The 13,571-nt window shown below is 35.5% G+C and overlaps 1 protein-coding gene across 7 annotated transcripts in view; it reads right to left on the bottom strand.

The window, feature by feature from the left end:
- LOC307185613 (uncharacterized protein) overlaps positions 1–13,571 on the bottom strand; it is a 913,805-nt gene that overhangs the window by 550,179 nt on the left and 350,055 nt on the right. For 3 of the 7 annotated variants that reach the window (XM_079919919.1, XM_079919920.1, XM_079919921.1), the window contains exon 2: positions 5,215–5,254. The exons of the other annotated variants lie outside the window; for them this stretch is intronic. In XM_079919919.1, coding sequence (XP_079776045.1) covers positions 5,215–5,254 — 40 coding nt within the window. The remainder of the gene's footprint in view (positions 1–5,214; positions 5,255–13,571) is intronic. 7 annotated transcript variants of the gene reach the window in all.

Here is a 13,571-nt window from a genome sequence, read left to right as displayed (position 1 = left end):
ACTCCATTTTTGCCTATTGCCTCCTTGCCACAAGAAACCTAAAGTGATCAAGGGGTTTATCAAGCATTGTGCTTCTTTCTTAGGGATAGAGAAGATGAAAATGACCTGTCCTTTACTTTGGAGGGGAACTTCTTAACAAGTTTATAACCCTGGGAAAGTTTTTGTGCTTCAGTATGTCTTTTATAAAATAAGGACTAAACATAGTACCTATTTCCCAAATTGTTATAAAGATTTAAAAAGTTAACATATATAAAATATCTAGCATAGCTTCTACTAAAGAGCAAGCACACAATAAATATTAACTTTGAAAATTAGCTAAATCAGACATTGTCCATGTTCTTAATTGTCTTCTACTCATAAATATCTTTGCTTTTTTTTTTTTTTTTTTTTTTGCGGTACGCGGGCCTCTCACTGTTGTGGCCTCTCCCCCTGCGGAGCACAGGCTCCGGATGCTCAGACTCAGCGGCCATGGCTCACGGGCCCAGCTGCTCCACGGCATGTGGGATCTTCCCGGACCGGGGCACGAACCCGTGTCCCCTGCATCGGCAGGCGGACTCTCAACCACTGCACCACCAGGGAAGCCCATCTTTGCTTTTTTTATTTGCAGACAAATTAAAAAGGTTGATACCAGCCTAAAAAGAGGTTTTTCCTCTGTTTAGTCTATTTTTGATTGCTCTACTTGAACTAATCAAAATAAAGAGCTCTGAGCAAAAGGGAGCTACAACCCTTAACAGTCCAAAAAGCCCAAGAACATATCATATGAGCACTCATGACCCATCCCTTCCATCCACCAGTCCACCTTAACTCTTGGATCTTTTGAAGAAACATTTTTCAACAGCACTAACCATTATTCACATAGTTCACATTCAGAGTCTACTGAGAGTTTTATTGCTCTATAGGCATAGTTATACAATCTGCCTCAATCCTGAAATGACTAGGTTTAAGAATTTATAATAATCCTCCAACAACATTTATTTACTAAATACATTTGACAAGTCAAGTTTCTACTTGCTACACAGGCGATAGAAATTAAGTGACCATCTTCCAATACAAGTGCAGAGCATTCAGATTCCTTAGCTACTAAAACTGCTCAAGTGGAGTCATCTGTTCTAAATCCTCTGGAAGAACACAGAAAAAGATCAGTAAAATTTGTCCAATACTTGTTCAGAGAAAGAACACTATTAAATGGAAAGTGGTATTATGTGTGTTTGGTTAAGTCCCAACCCCACCAGTTAGGTATGTGATCTTGAGAAAGTTAACCACTGCTACCTTCAGTTTCCTCAAATGTGAAGTGAGAAGAACATTAATAGGGTTGCTTTGATTTAATGAAATAACTCCTATAATATTACAAATAATAGCTAATCTATAGTAACTATAATCATATATGTGAGCTATAATTATGAGAGCATATACTGGTAAAGCTACTGTTTAAACTACCTGGATTTGGGGTCTTTAAATGACTACTTTTTTGAAAATCTGTTCTCCTTATTGTTTCATAGAATTTAACACAACAAATTCCTGCATAAGGAAGAAAACTTGATTTTAAAATCCTCCTTTATAAATGGATACAACATATATTTAATGCCTTATTTTAAAACAACAGCAAATCACTTCAATTAACACAGAAAACCCATCCACTCTGCTTATTAAAGATTTCTCTCCCTGTGTTTCTCAGCATAGAAAGTACCACAACTGAACTGCACATTGGCAGAGGTGAAAAAACATCTCCCTCATTCTTATAGGCATTGCTGTTTCCTCCCTGTTTGCATTTTTCAAATGCTAGGTCTATAGCTCCTCTGGAATATTTACCCATCTTTCTTGGGACTAAGTTTGGCCCACCCTGTCTTTATATCATAGGCTCCGATGCAAAGTAAGCAACACTAATTCATGTTAATATTAATGACAAACAGACGTTCCTCTGCTTTCCAAAGAATGAACACATGGAACAAACATTCTCTCCTCCTGCCTCTAAAACTCAGAATGAAATCTCATTTCTCCTCCATATTCCCCTGGCCATTCTACTAAGATGCTATTAGGTGAATTGAACACATTTGTGGAAACTAAAACCTAAGAAGCAATGTTTTAACTTCTTTTGTAGATCTCAGAAGGCTTATCTAAAGCTGATATGTACCCAGGAAAAAACCCATTGTATTTTCAAAAGAAAAGAAGAGAAAAGAAGAAAAAAGAAAAGAGAAAGCTCTTTAATCTCTTGCCTAGTTCCAATGAAACCTAGCCAAGAAAATATTTCAGTCAGTAAAAATTAGTATGTGAAGGTACTATACAGAAAAAAATAACCTTGTTTCCAATTATACTTTTCAAGGTCTGATCAACAATTAGTGGGAAAGTCAGGATTGCTTTATAGGACCTTCTAACTAAAAAGTAAATTGATTTCTTTTCTTAATAGATCTGGAAAATTTTTGGAAATAAAAATCATTGCTGAGTGAGGAAGTTTTATTAAAATCCTTGAAGAATGTTTCAACTGTGGAAATACTGTGTTCAAGAATAAAGTTTTAATGGATCTATTAAAAATAACAAAACCAAAGTGAAACATGGATATAACACATACATGATAAGGTTGCACACTGTAGCATAATAAGGAAGTATTGACTTCAGTATTCCTTAAGTATCTTTTCTTTATCTGAGTGATTTCCTAGTACCAGACTTATAATTTGTAGATGAACACTGTGATTAACTCATAAATACAAGTCCATTATAACAAAATAAGTGCATAAATTACATGAAGTTTGGATCATTCTAGGATCAATTCACATTTGACCAATATTTCAGTGTCTATCCAGTGACAGAAACTTTAATAAGAATTTTCATATAAGTTATTTCATTTAACCTAGTGAGTTAATAGAAGGTAGTGCTTAAAAGCATAGTCTCTAGAACCATGTTGACTAATCTTACAATTTCAGGACTATTACTTGCTACAAGTGTGATCTTCAACACACAAGCTACTTAACCTCACTGTGTTTCAATTTTCTCATCCAAAAAATGGGGATAACAGTTTTAACTACTTTATAAAGTGGTGTGGAGATTAAATGAAATGTATATATGTAAATTCTCAGAACAGTGTTCAGAAAATATTAGCTATTCATGAATATTCATGGAGTGAATATTATTTTTGACATATTAAATAAGGAAATCAAAGCTCAGTCATTGACTTGTCAAAATTTTCTCAGGTACCTAAGACGGAATAAGCAATTTTACATTGTCCCATTCAGAAGAATGAGTATCAGATGGTTGCAAACTGATCTAATTTGGTAATTCACAATTCCTGGGTTATTTGGGGTACATATTGGTAGCTTTAAGAGATCTCCTCACCTGCAACCTTGATTTTGAGTATAATAATGCAATAAGTGAATATTGCAGACCAAATCCTGACAGATGTGCAAACTTTTGACAGTAGGAAGCCATAAAAAAACACAAACGCAACTAGTCCTATAGGCTCAATGAAGTACCAGCTGTCTATAGTTTCAGGTATTCCACAGCATCTTGCATAAAAGGCTAATGCAAGGCAGAAAAGCAACATCCTACAGGCAGGATTCAGCTCCCCCAGTAGGTGTCAGGCAAAACAAACAAACAAACAAAAAACTCAGATAGATGCACTCATAACATATGGGATCCTATACTGAGGGACCATTCTCAAAGGATATAGGCTATGAAGTTTACCACATTCTGAAATCCTGTCCATGCAGGAGCCCCAGCTCAAAATACCTAGCCAATCACAGATCATCTTGAACATAACTAATTTTACCAATGACAAAACATTTCTATATCCAACATGCTAACTGCCATACCATCTGGTATTGGTCTAGGATGAAGAGAGCTGAAAGCTTGGATTAGACACCTCCAAAGTGTGGGAATGTGAGTAGAGCCTTTCAAAGGCTAGCCAAACCTTCTCCCTACCCAGCATGTGTATTCCATATTTGGTTATTTTTCATTTTAACTAACTGCATCCCACCCCCACTATACAGATTAAAACTGAGCACACACATAACACACAGCACTACTTATGCTGAAGTGTTTTAACTTACAGACAATAAAATGTATTATTCTTTAATTCCCTAGAAATTTATTCTTCTAAACTGATGTCTTGAGTGTTTACCAGTCTGTTTCACTTGATATGTCCATTGTTGAACAGATCTTCAAATTCCTGACTTCCATTTAGGCAGTATCTCTGCAACTGATACTAGTTTCAGTAAACATTCAAAACATTCAGCATCTATTCTATCAGATATTACTATTAGATATTACCAAAATGTACACTCTGTTCTTACTTTTCTCTGTCTCCTAATACCAGTATATTTATTATTTAACTTACTGAGATCTATAGTCTCTGACCCCATTTTCTAACTTCTTTAAGACAGTAGGAAGTGATGGAGCATGTGGAAGCTAGAAAAGGAATAGTGCCAACTCAAGGTACTCAAAATAAAAACTGGTGAAAAACACTATCCATATTTGCTCCCAGGCCCCCACCCACCCATAACCCTACTATGATCTCTCATTCAAACTTCCCTAAGAAGCATAAGTGATGGTAGTTCAATGGGCATTCTTCTACTTATACTCTCTTGCAACTTCTTCCTCCTTTTGGGTTCTCTAACTCTACTCTTTCTTGGATATCTACTGTCTTCTATAGCATTCCTTCTCAGTTTACTTTGGGGGTTCTGCTTTCTTTATTGACCTTAACTATTCATATTGCCCATGACTTGCCCTCATTACAAGTCTTGGTCTGCATTCTTCTGATGAACTTGTCCATTACCACCTATGTCATGAAAATTCCTATATCTCCATCTCTAGGCCGACTTCTTCCCTTAGTTCTAAACCTATGCCATCTAACTATTGATTGGACTCTCCACTCAAATATCTCACTGGTAACTCATTTTCAATATGGCCAGTATTGAACCCCATATCTCTCTTCCCCTGTACTCCTCTACCACTCTCAATCCAGTGTCTTCTATTTCTGGTTTCTGAAATGGAATCACCATTCTCTAATTATCCAAATAGAAAGCGTAGTAATCATTCTAAGTATAATATATTTTCCTCATTCCTCCCATATAATTAGTAAATAATTCCTCTTAATTTTACCTGCTAAATGTCTTTTCGGTTCTGTCTTCTTTTACTCTTAATGTCATTAACTTAAGTTTTAGGCTTTTGTCATTTCTTATCTGGATTACTGCAATATTCAAAATATCCTGCTTCTACACTTACCTTTCCCCTCTGGTCCTTTCTATTACAACACCAGAGTGACCTAAAATGCAAATTAAATGAAGTCATACCTCAGATTATATTATGATTTAATCAGTACTGTAGCAGATAAACTCCAAACTCTTTAGCATGTGTATGAGGTATTTCATGAACTGACCACCTGACCCTTCAATCACATCTCTCACTTAATACATTGATTTTCTTGAAGAAAGTAAAATATGCCATATTGCCTATACCCTACTCCCATGCTATTATAATACAGAATATACATTCCTCCCAACTCTCACCCTGCTTAAATCTGTCCTAATGTCACCATTTAGCCCAGATTTTACCTTTTCCAGGAAGTTTTCTCTTACATTTCCAGTGGATTCAGAGACCCTCCAACAAATGCAGTCCGTATTTCTGATCTCACTGAATTATGGTTTATTTGTCTATCTTCCCGACTAGACGCCTTAAGGAATGGCACTGACTCCCCAGGGACTTAACAAAGTGCTTAAAATTAAGAGTACATTAAATAGCTGCATGATGAGTGATTGCCATATAACCAGAGAGATAAAGAATACTTGTGGGTTCCTTTCTGCTCAGCATCCAGTTGACAGGCCCACAAAGAGGTCTGATTAGTACCTTTATTTAATACGTGTCCTTTAAGGATTTCACTCCATAAAAGTGACATATACAACAACTTTGTCCCTAGTAATTATTTAACACTATCAACATTTTGTAATTGATTGATTTAACGTATGATTGAATGAATTAACTCATTCAGTTAACCCACAAGTATAAACAAGTAACTTTATGAAAATATTCTTGTTGAATTCCTAGCTCAAATAAAGGTCTCTACGTTAGATGACTGGAGATAAATCTGGCAATTTCTGATGAAGTCATTCATGTCAAAACTTATGAATGACTGCTAAGCTAAAAAGTAATAATAGCTCTCATTCTTTGAATGTTTACTCAGTTTTATGTAAAGCGGATTACACACCAGTGGTTTTTAATTGGAGGGCAATTTTGCCCTCCAGGGAACATTTAGCAATGTCTAGCAATACTTTTGGTGTCACAAGTGTGGAAAAGGTGCTACTGGTATCTAGTGTGTAGAAGCCAGGAGTGTTGCTGAACATGCTACAATTCATAGGACAGTCCCTACAACAAAGAATTATTTGGCCCCAGGTGTCCATACTGCTGAGATGGTGAGGCTGAGAAACCCTGTTTAACCCAAGGTTGTACAAGCAACCTTGTACAATGAGATGGTATTAGTCCCATGTTACAAATAAGAAAATAAGACCTTGAGAATTAAGGTTACTTGGTTACTTAGTTAATAAGTGGTGGGAACTTAGTTAATAAGCGGTGGGAACAGAATTTAAACCCCTGTCTGTGGAACCCTAAACTCACGCTCTCTCCAATACAGTATAGCCTCCACCCAAAACATTTAATAACTATCATTTTTTAGATATAAAGATAACTGTGTTGCATGTGATTATATGATGTATTGGGCAATTATATCTTCCAAAATAAAATACAGAAAACTTTAAAGTAATTGCAGATCAGTTCTTTTCAGGTGACTATCAGCAATATGTGGACTCTGTACATCTTCTTTTTAAATTTAGATTAGAAGTGATACTGTCATTCTATGTTTCTGGTTAGTTTTATTTCTTTCTCAATAACTTAATTCAGCAATAAAGCTGTTAATGTGCAAAGCCTGAGATTAATTAAATTTATATACATGTACATGCATTATCTCTAATTCTCAAAACAACCCTTTAAGGTAGATGTTATTTTTCCCATATTACAGATAAGAAAACAATATTCTGTGCCAGCCAGCGAGCTTAATTAGTCTATGGAAAATACTGGGGAACAACATGTTGAAATAGCTTCTATAGGTTTTAAGTTATCACTAATTGTCCAAAGAACTTTCCAAAAAACTCAAATAATCCAGATCTATTTTTAAAAAATGAGAATCTATTCACTCTTTGATAGACAATGGCAGCTTTCTCTATACAAGTATTTTTTTAGCATGACCAGCTATAAGCTTCCTTTTTATAGTTTTCCTGCACTAAATTTGAGAAATTGTTCAATGGCAAACAATGGGATTGTACATGTACAATGCACCATATGAATGAGTAGAATTTTTATGATTATGGCTAATAGTACTCTTTCTGTAATCAGTAGTGATTTGACTTCCAATATACAGTATTTGCTTAATATACTTTCCTGTTCATACCTTATCATTTTTCTATTAAAGGAAATAATAAATTAACCTCCAGTTTAATAAACACAATGTACATGGAACTTCCTGGAATACACGTACTCACTACAAGCTGAGAAAAAAATAGAAATTAATAACACTAATTTCTATGTTTAGATGTTTTCTCTTAGAAAGAACTTCTCATAATTCAGCTCTAGTCACATAATTAAAACAATAAATACAATCACATGCATATTTACATATACCATGGTGTGCATTATTTCTAAGTTTCCTGGAACAGCACATGTTTAATTCATCATAAAGATATCAAACACATATATAATAAACAAATACATATACACATATATAGCATATATTGTTGCTATACATATAGCATGTATATGTGTTTTCTATAATAAATTAAAGAAAGGGAACAAAAAAGGCACAACTCAACCAAGAAATTTTTTAAGTGTTTGCTTTTACTTAAAGGAGAATTTTATATCTTACATCACCCAGTTCCGAAAAATCCCAAGGATAAAGCTTGAAAAAACAATACGAAACTTAATAGAAAAGAACATAAAAGAATATCTTAAAATGTTGCTCTTTTAACCCTAAGAATTCTTTAGAAACACATAAAGTTTAAGAGCTGGCCTCTCTCCGTGGTCCATTTATACCTCTCCTGTGCCATCTAGTGTTTTTAGGTGATTACTATGAACCAAGAATCTAGAATAACCTAACACTTCAGTTGACCATTCAGCTTGTCTGCACCCTCAGCCTCAGGCAAGCAAACAAGAAACTTAAACTTGGGCAGCAAAAGGGTGGTTTCATTGGGTTATAAAAAAATTGCAAATGAACAGGACTTTTAATAGCAAGGGAGAAAGCTTTAAAGTTAAGTTCAGAAACTGTGGCTAACAGATGTTGAGAAAATAATGCATAATGGAGCTATTGAATCTCATTAGATTCCATATACAGTATAACAAAGTAGAATTTTGATCTGAGGCCTCACATCTGGATGGGAGAAAGAAATGGAAAAAAGAGTGAAATAGAACTATCTTTCCTTATTCACAATCGAACATTTCTGCCCCTCTTGTGGTCTGGCTACTGTACCAGATTCAGTTATAATACTCACTATTAGAAGTGGCTGCCATAGCTACTTCATTCTTTCAATAAAAACTTACTTTATTACTTTTATCAAAACATTCCACTAAAAGCACAGGCTCTCTGCATGGTGCTAGGTAGGGATCTTTTCCTTCAAGATCTTGGATTTTAATTCTCTATGGGATACTGTTGCATCAGACATAAATTGCTTAATAGATCAATATATGGAGGAATATTTTTCAAGTTATGCCTGAAATACCTGATTTGAGAAATAACTCAAATAATTGAACCCTATTTAGGGTTACTAATGTACCCCTATTTACACTGAGATTAAATAGGCAAAATAAATGAAACCTAATGAGTTGATTCTATCTTGTACCAGTGTAGGATTACACCCCAAAATAATCCCTGGTCTGTATGTTCAGGTCTAATTAAAATATATTTAACCAAAATCAATTACTTGTTCTCCCCAAAAAGGTGATTGTACCCTGCTGCTTCTCATTTGAATTTCACTTCAGGTGTTTTTTTTATTTTTACAGGAACTTTTATTGTAGGAAAAGAGGGGAAAAGCTGCACATGTCTACTTTCGTTCCCTGGCATTCTGAGACAGTAGAGTCAAGAGTCATGGATACTAACTTGGAGGAAGAAAAGGAGAGTTAGCTATCACAAATCAGCACTGAAGTTTGTGGAATAAAGTGGGCTTCACAGTGATTTGATGGTCAATCATTGCACTGATGAATTACCAGTCTGATAACAACTATCATTTGTAGAGCTTTAAAATGTGCCAAGTCCTATACTCAGCTCTTTCTTTCCATTATCTCAACCAATCCACATAAGTACCAAGTTGGGAAAGTGAGGCTTAATTAGATAAGTTCATGTAACTTGCCTAAGGTCACAATAGCTCATGAATGGCAGATCCAGATTCATTACTGAATTGTCTGACACTGAGATGCATGCTCTAAACCACTCCCTCCCAGCAATGGAGACTGAGAAAAAGAGTCTATCAGAAAGTCAAAACCCCTGATTTACATCTCTTAGGCTGGTGCCTCTCCAGTCATACAAAAAAATATGTCCATAAAAGAAAGATTCTAGAATTGTGTCAGAATTTAAGACCATTCTTCTGAGATGCAACACAACATCTCCTTTTGGATCAGCCCAGTGGGCTTTCTCATCTGGCATTGTCTTGAGATCACTTTTTGTCAATACCTTTGTGATAATCAGCAAAACTAATAGCATTCCAACTCAAACTCAGTTCTCCTTCTCAGCAGCACAAACCCTCCCTGCTATGCAGTGACGTCCAAGACTCACTCAAGGGCAGTATAAGCAAACTCATTAACTAAGGTTACCCAGGATTTAATTCCAAGGCACTAAATATACCCTGCTAGGATTAATTATAAGCAAATCCCATCTTGGTAGATTGAACCAGGTTTAAAGTATTCAAAAAACTTTTTCAGGTATGATTTGTCTTCACTACTCTTTGTTAGTTCAGTAACACTCAAGGCCAATGCTTGGAATTGTTCTTCTACCATTCACCCTAAATCCCAAACTGAAAAATTTACTAAAATAAAATACATTTTTCATTTCTGGAGGAACAGGATCTTTATCTGGTTGGGTCCCTAATCTGTCCACTTTGGATTCTGATAAAAATTATTCTTCAAACAGACGAGTGTCCAATAAAATTCTACCTTTAGAAATCCTGTTTTCTTTCTTTGTTATTCTCCTCCCTCCCGTGATTTTTACCTGCCCCTCTTTTCCCCTACGTTTCTTAGCACACAAGCCCCAGCTGGAAGACCATTCTTCCTTGAAGAACTGGTCACTATATGCCTTTCACCATATTTCTGTTTCAGAGATGCCACTATGGAGTGAATTGTGTGTCCCCCTAATATTCATATGTTGAAGACTTAACCTCAATATGATGGTATTTGGAGATAAGATCTTTAGAAGACAATCTGATTTAGATGAGGTTATGAGGCTGGGGACCTCATGATGGGATTAGTGCACTTATAAAAAGAGACACCAGAGAGCTGTCTCTCTTTTTATCTCGTGGAGGATGCTTCCCTCCCTGTAGACAGAGCTCCATTGGGGGGACACTCCTCAGTGACACCCCAGTGGAGGTGGAGTGGTCTGTCTAATGAATGAGTCTGGGGGTAGGAACAAGGTGTGCCTACTCTGCCCTTCCTCTTCAGTTTTTAATTTAATTTAATTCAATTTAATATTTTTATACAGCAGGTTCTTATTAGTTATCTATTTTATACATATTAGTGTATATATGTCAATCCCCATCTCCCAATTCATCCCACCACCAAGCCACCCACCACTTCCCCCACTAGGTGTCCATACCTTTGTTCTCTACATCTGTGTCTCTATTTCTAACTTGCAAACCAGTTGGTTCATCTGTATCATTATTGAGCTTCATGAGCTGTTTATATATTTTGCAGATTAATACTTTGTTGATTCATTTGCAAATATTATCTGCCATTCTGAGGGTTGTGTTTTTGTCTTGTTTATGGTTTCCTTTGCTATACAAAAGCTTTGAAGTTTCATTAGGTCCCATTTGTTCATTTTTGTTTTTATTTCCATTACTCTAGGAGGTGAATCAAAAAAGATCTTGCTGTGATTTATGTCAGAGTGTTCTTACTATGTTTTCCTCTAAGAAATTTATAGTGTCCGGTCTCATATTTAGGACTTTAATCCATTTTGAGTTTATTTTTGTGTATGGTGTTAGGGATTGTCCTAATTTCATTCTTTTATATGTAGCTGTCCAGTTTTCCCAGCACCACTTGCTGAAGACAGTGTCTTTTCTCCATTGTATATCCTTGCCTCCTTTGTCATACATTAGTTGACAACAGGTGTGTGGGTTTATCTCTGGGCTTTCTATCTTGTTGCACTGATCTATATTTCTGTTTTTGTGCCAGTACCATACTGTCTTGATTACTGCAGCTTTGTAGTATAGTCTGAAACCAGGGAGTCTGATTCCTCCAGCTCTGATTTTTTCCTCAAGATTGCTTTGGCTATTTGGGGTCTTCTGTGTCTCCATACAGATTTTAAGACTTTTTGTTCTAGCTCTGTGAAGAATGCCATTGGTAATTTGATAGGGATTGCATTGAATCTGTAGATTGCTTTGGGAACTATAGTCATTTTCACAATATTGATTCTTCCTATCCAAGAACATGGTATACTCTCCATCAGTTTGTGTCATCTTTGATTTCTTTCATCAGTGTCTTATAGTTTTCTGAGTACATGTCTTTTACCTCCTTAGGTAGGTTTATTCCTAGGTATTTTATTCTTTTTGTTGCAATGGTGAATGGGATTGTTCCCTTAATTTCTCTTTCAGATTTTTCATCATTAGTGTATAGGAATGCAAGAGATTTCTGTACATTAGTTTTGTATCCTGCAACTGTATCAAATTCACTGATTAGCTCTAGTAGTTTTCTGGTGGCACCTTTAGGATTCTCTATGTACAGTATCATGTCATCTGAAAACAGTGACAGTTTTACTTCTTCTTTTCCAATTTGTATTGCTTTTATTTCTTTTTATTCTCTGATTGCCATGGCTAGGACTTCCAAACTATGTTGAATAATAGTGGTGAGAGTGGACATCCTTGTCTTGTTCCTGATCTTAGAGGAAATGCTTTCAGTTGTTCACCATTAAGAATGATGTTTGCTGTGGGTTTGTCGTATATGGCCTTTATTATGTTGAGGTAGGTTCCCTCTATGCCCACTTTCTGGACAGTTTTTATCATAAATCGGTGTTGAATTTTGTCAAAAGCTTTTTCTGCATATATTGAGATGATCATACAGTTTTTATTCTTCAGTTTGTTAGTATAGTGTATCACATTGATTGATCTCTGTATATTGAAGAATCCTTGCATCCCTGGGATAAATCACACTTGACCATGGTGTCTGGTTTTGGTATCAGGGTGATGGTGGCCTCGTAGGATGAGTTTGGGAGTGTTCCTTCCTCTGCAATTTTTTGGAAGAGTTTGAGAAGGATGGGTTTTAGCTCTTATCTAAATGCTTGATAAAATTCACCTGTGAAGCCATCTGGCCCTGGACTTTTGTTTGCTGGAAGATTTTTAATCACAGTTTCAATTTCATTACTTGTGACTGGTCTGTTCATATTTTCTACTTCTTCCTGGTTCAGTCTTAGAAGCTTACACCTTTCTAAGAATTTGTCCATTTCTTCCAGATGTCTGTTTTATTGGCATAGTGTTGCTTGTAGTAGTCTCTTAAGATGCTTTGTATTTCTGTGGTGTCCGTTGTAACTTCTCCTTTTTCATTTCTAATTTTATTGATTTGAGTCCTCGCCTTCTTTCTTGATGAGTCTGGCTAAAGGTTTATCAATTTTTCTTTTAATCTTCTCAAAGAACCAGCTTTTAGTTTTATTGATCTTTACTACTATTTTCTTTGTTTCTATTTCATTTATTTCTGCTCTGATCTTTATGATTTCTTTCCTTCTACTAACTTTGGGTTTTGTTTGTTCTTCTTCCTCCAGTTCCTTTAGGTGTAAGTTTAGATTGTTTCTTTGAGATTTTTTCTTGTTTCTTGAGGTAGGATTGTATTGCTATAACTTCCCTCTTAGAACTGCTTTTGCTGCATCCTATAGGTTTTGGATCATTGTGTTTTCATTGTCATTTGTCTCTAGGTATTTTTTTATTTCCTCTTTGATTCCTTCAGTGATCTCTTCGTTATTTAGTAACATATTGTTTAGCCTCCATGTGTTTGTGTTTTTTACAATTTTTTTCCCCTGTAATTGATTTCTAATCTCATAGCATTGTGGTCAGAAAAAATGATTGATATTATTTCAATTTTAATCGGAATTCCAATTTCTTCTCCCAATTTTCTTAAATTTACCAAGGCTTGATTTGTGACCCAAGATGTGATCTATCCTGGAGAATGTTCTATGTGCACTTGAGAAGAAAGTGTAATCTGCTGTTTCTGGATGGAATGTCCTATAAATATCAATTAAGTCCATCTTGTCTAATGTGTCATTTAAATCTTGTGTTTCCCTATTAATTTTCTGTCTGGATGCTCTGTCTATTGGTGCAAGTGAAGTGTTATAGTCCCCCACTATTACTGTG

This window comes from Stenella coeruleoalba (genome assembly GCF_951394435.1).
Source record: "Stenella coeruleoalba genome assembly, chromosome: 4".
NCBI classification, from domain to species: Eukaryota; Metazoa; Chordata; class Mammalia; order Artiodactyla; family Delphinidae; genus Stenella; species Stenella coeruleoalba.
This window is presented reverse-complemented; position numbering and strand designations above follow the sequence as displayed.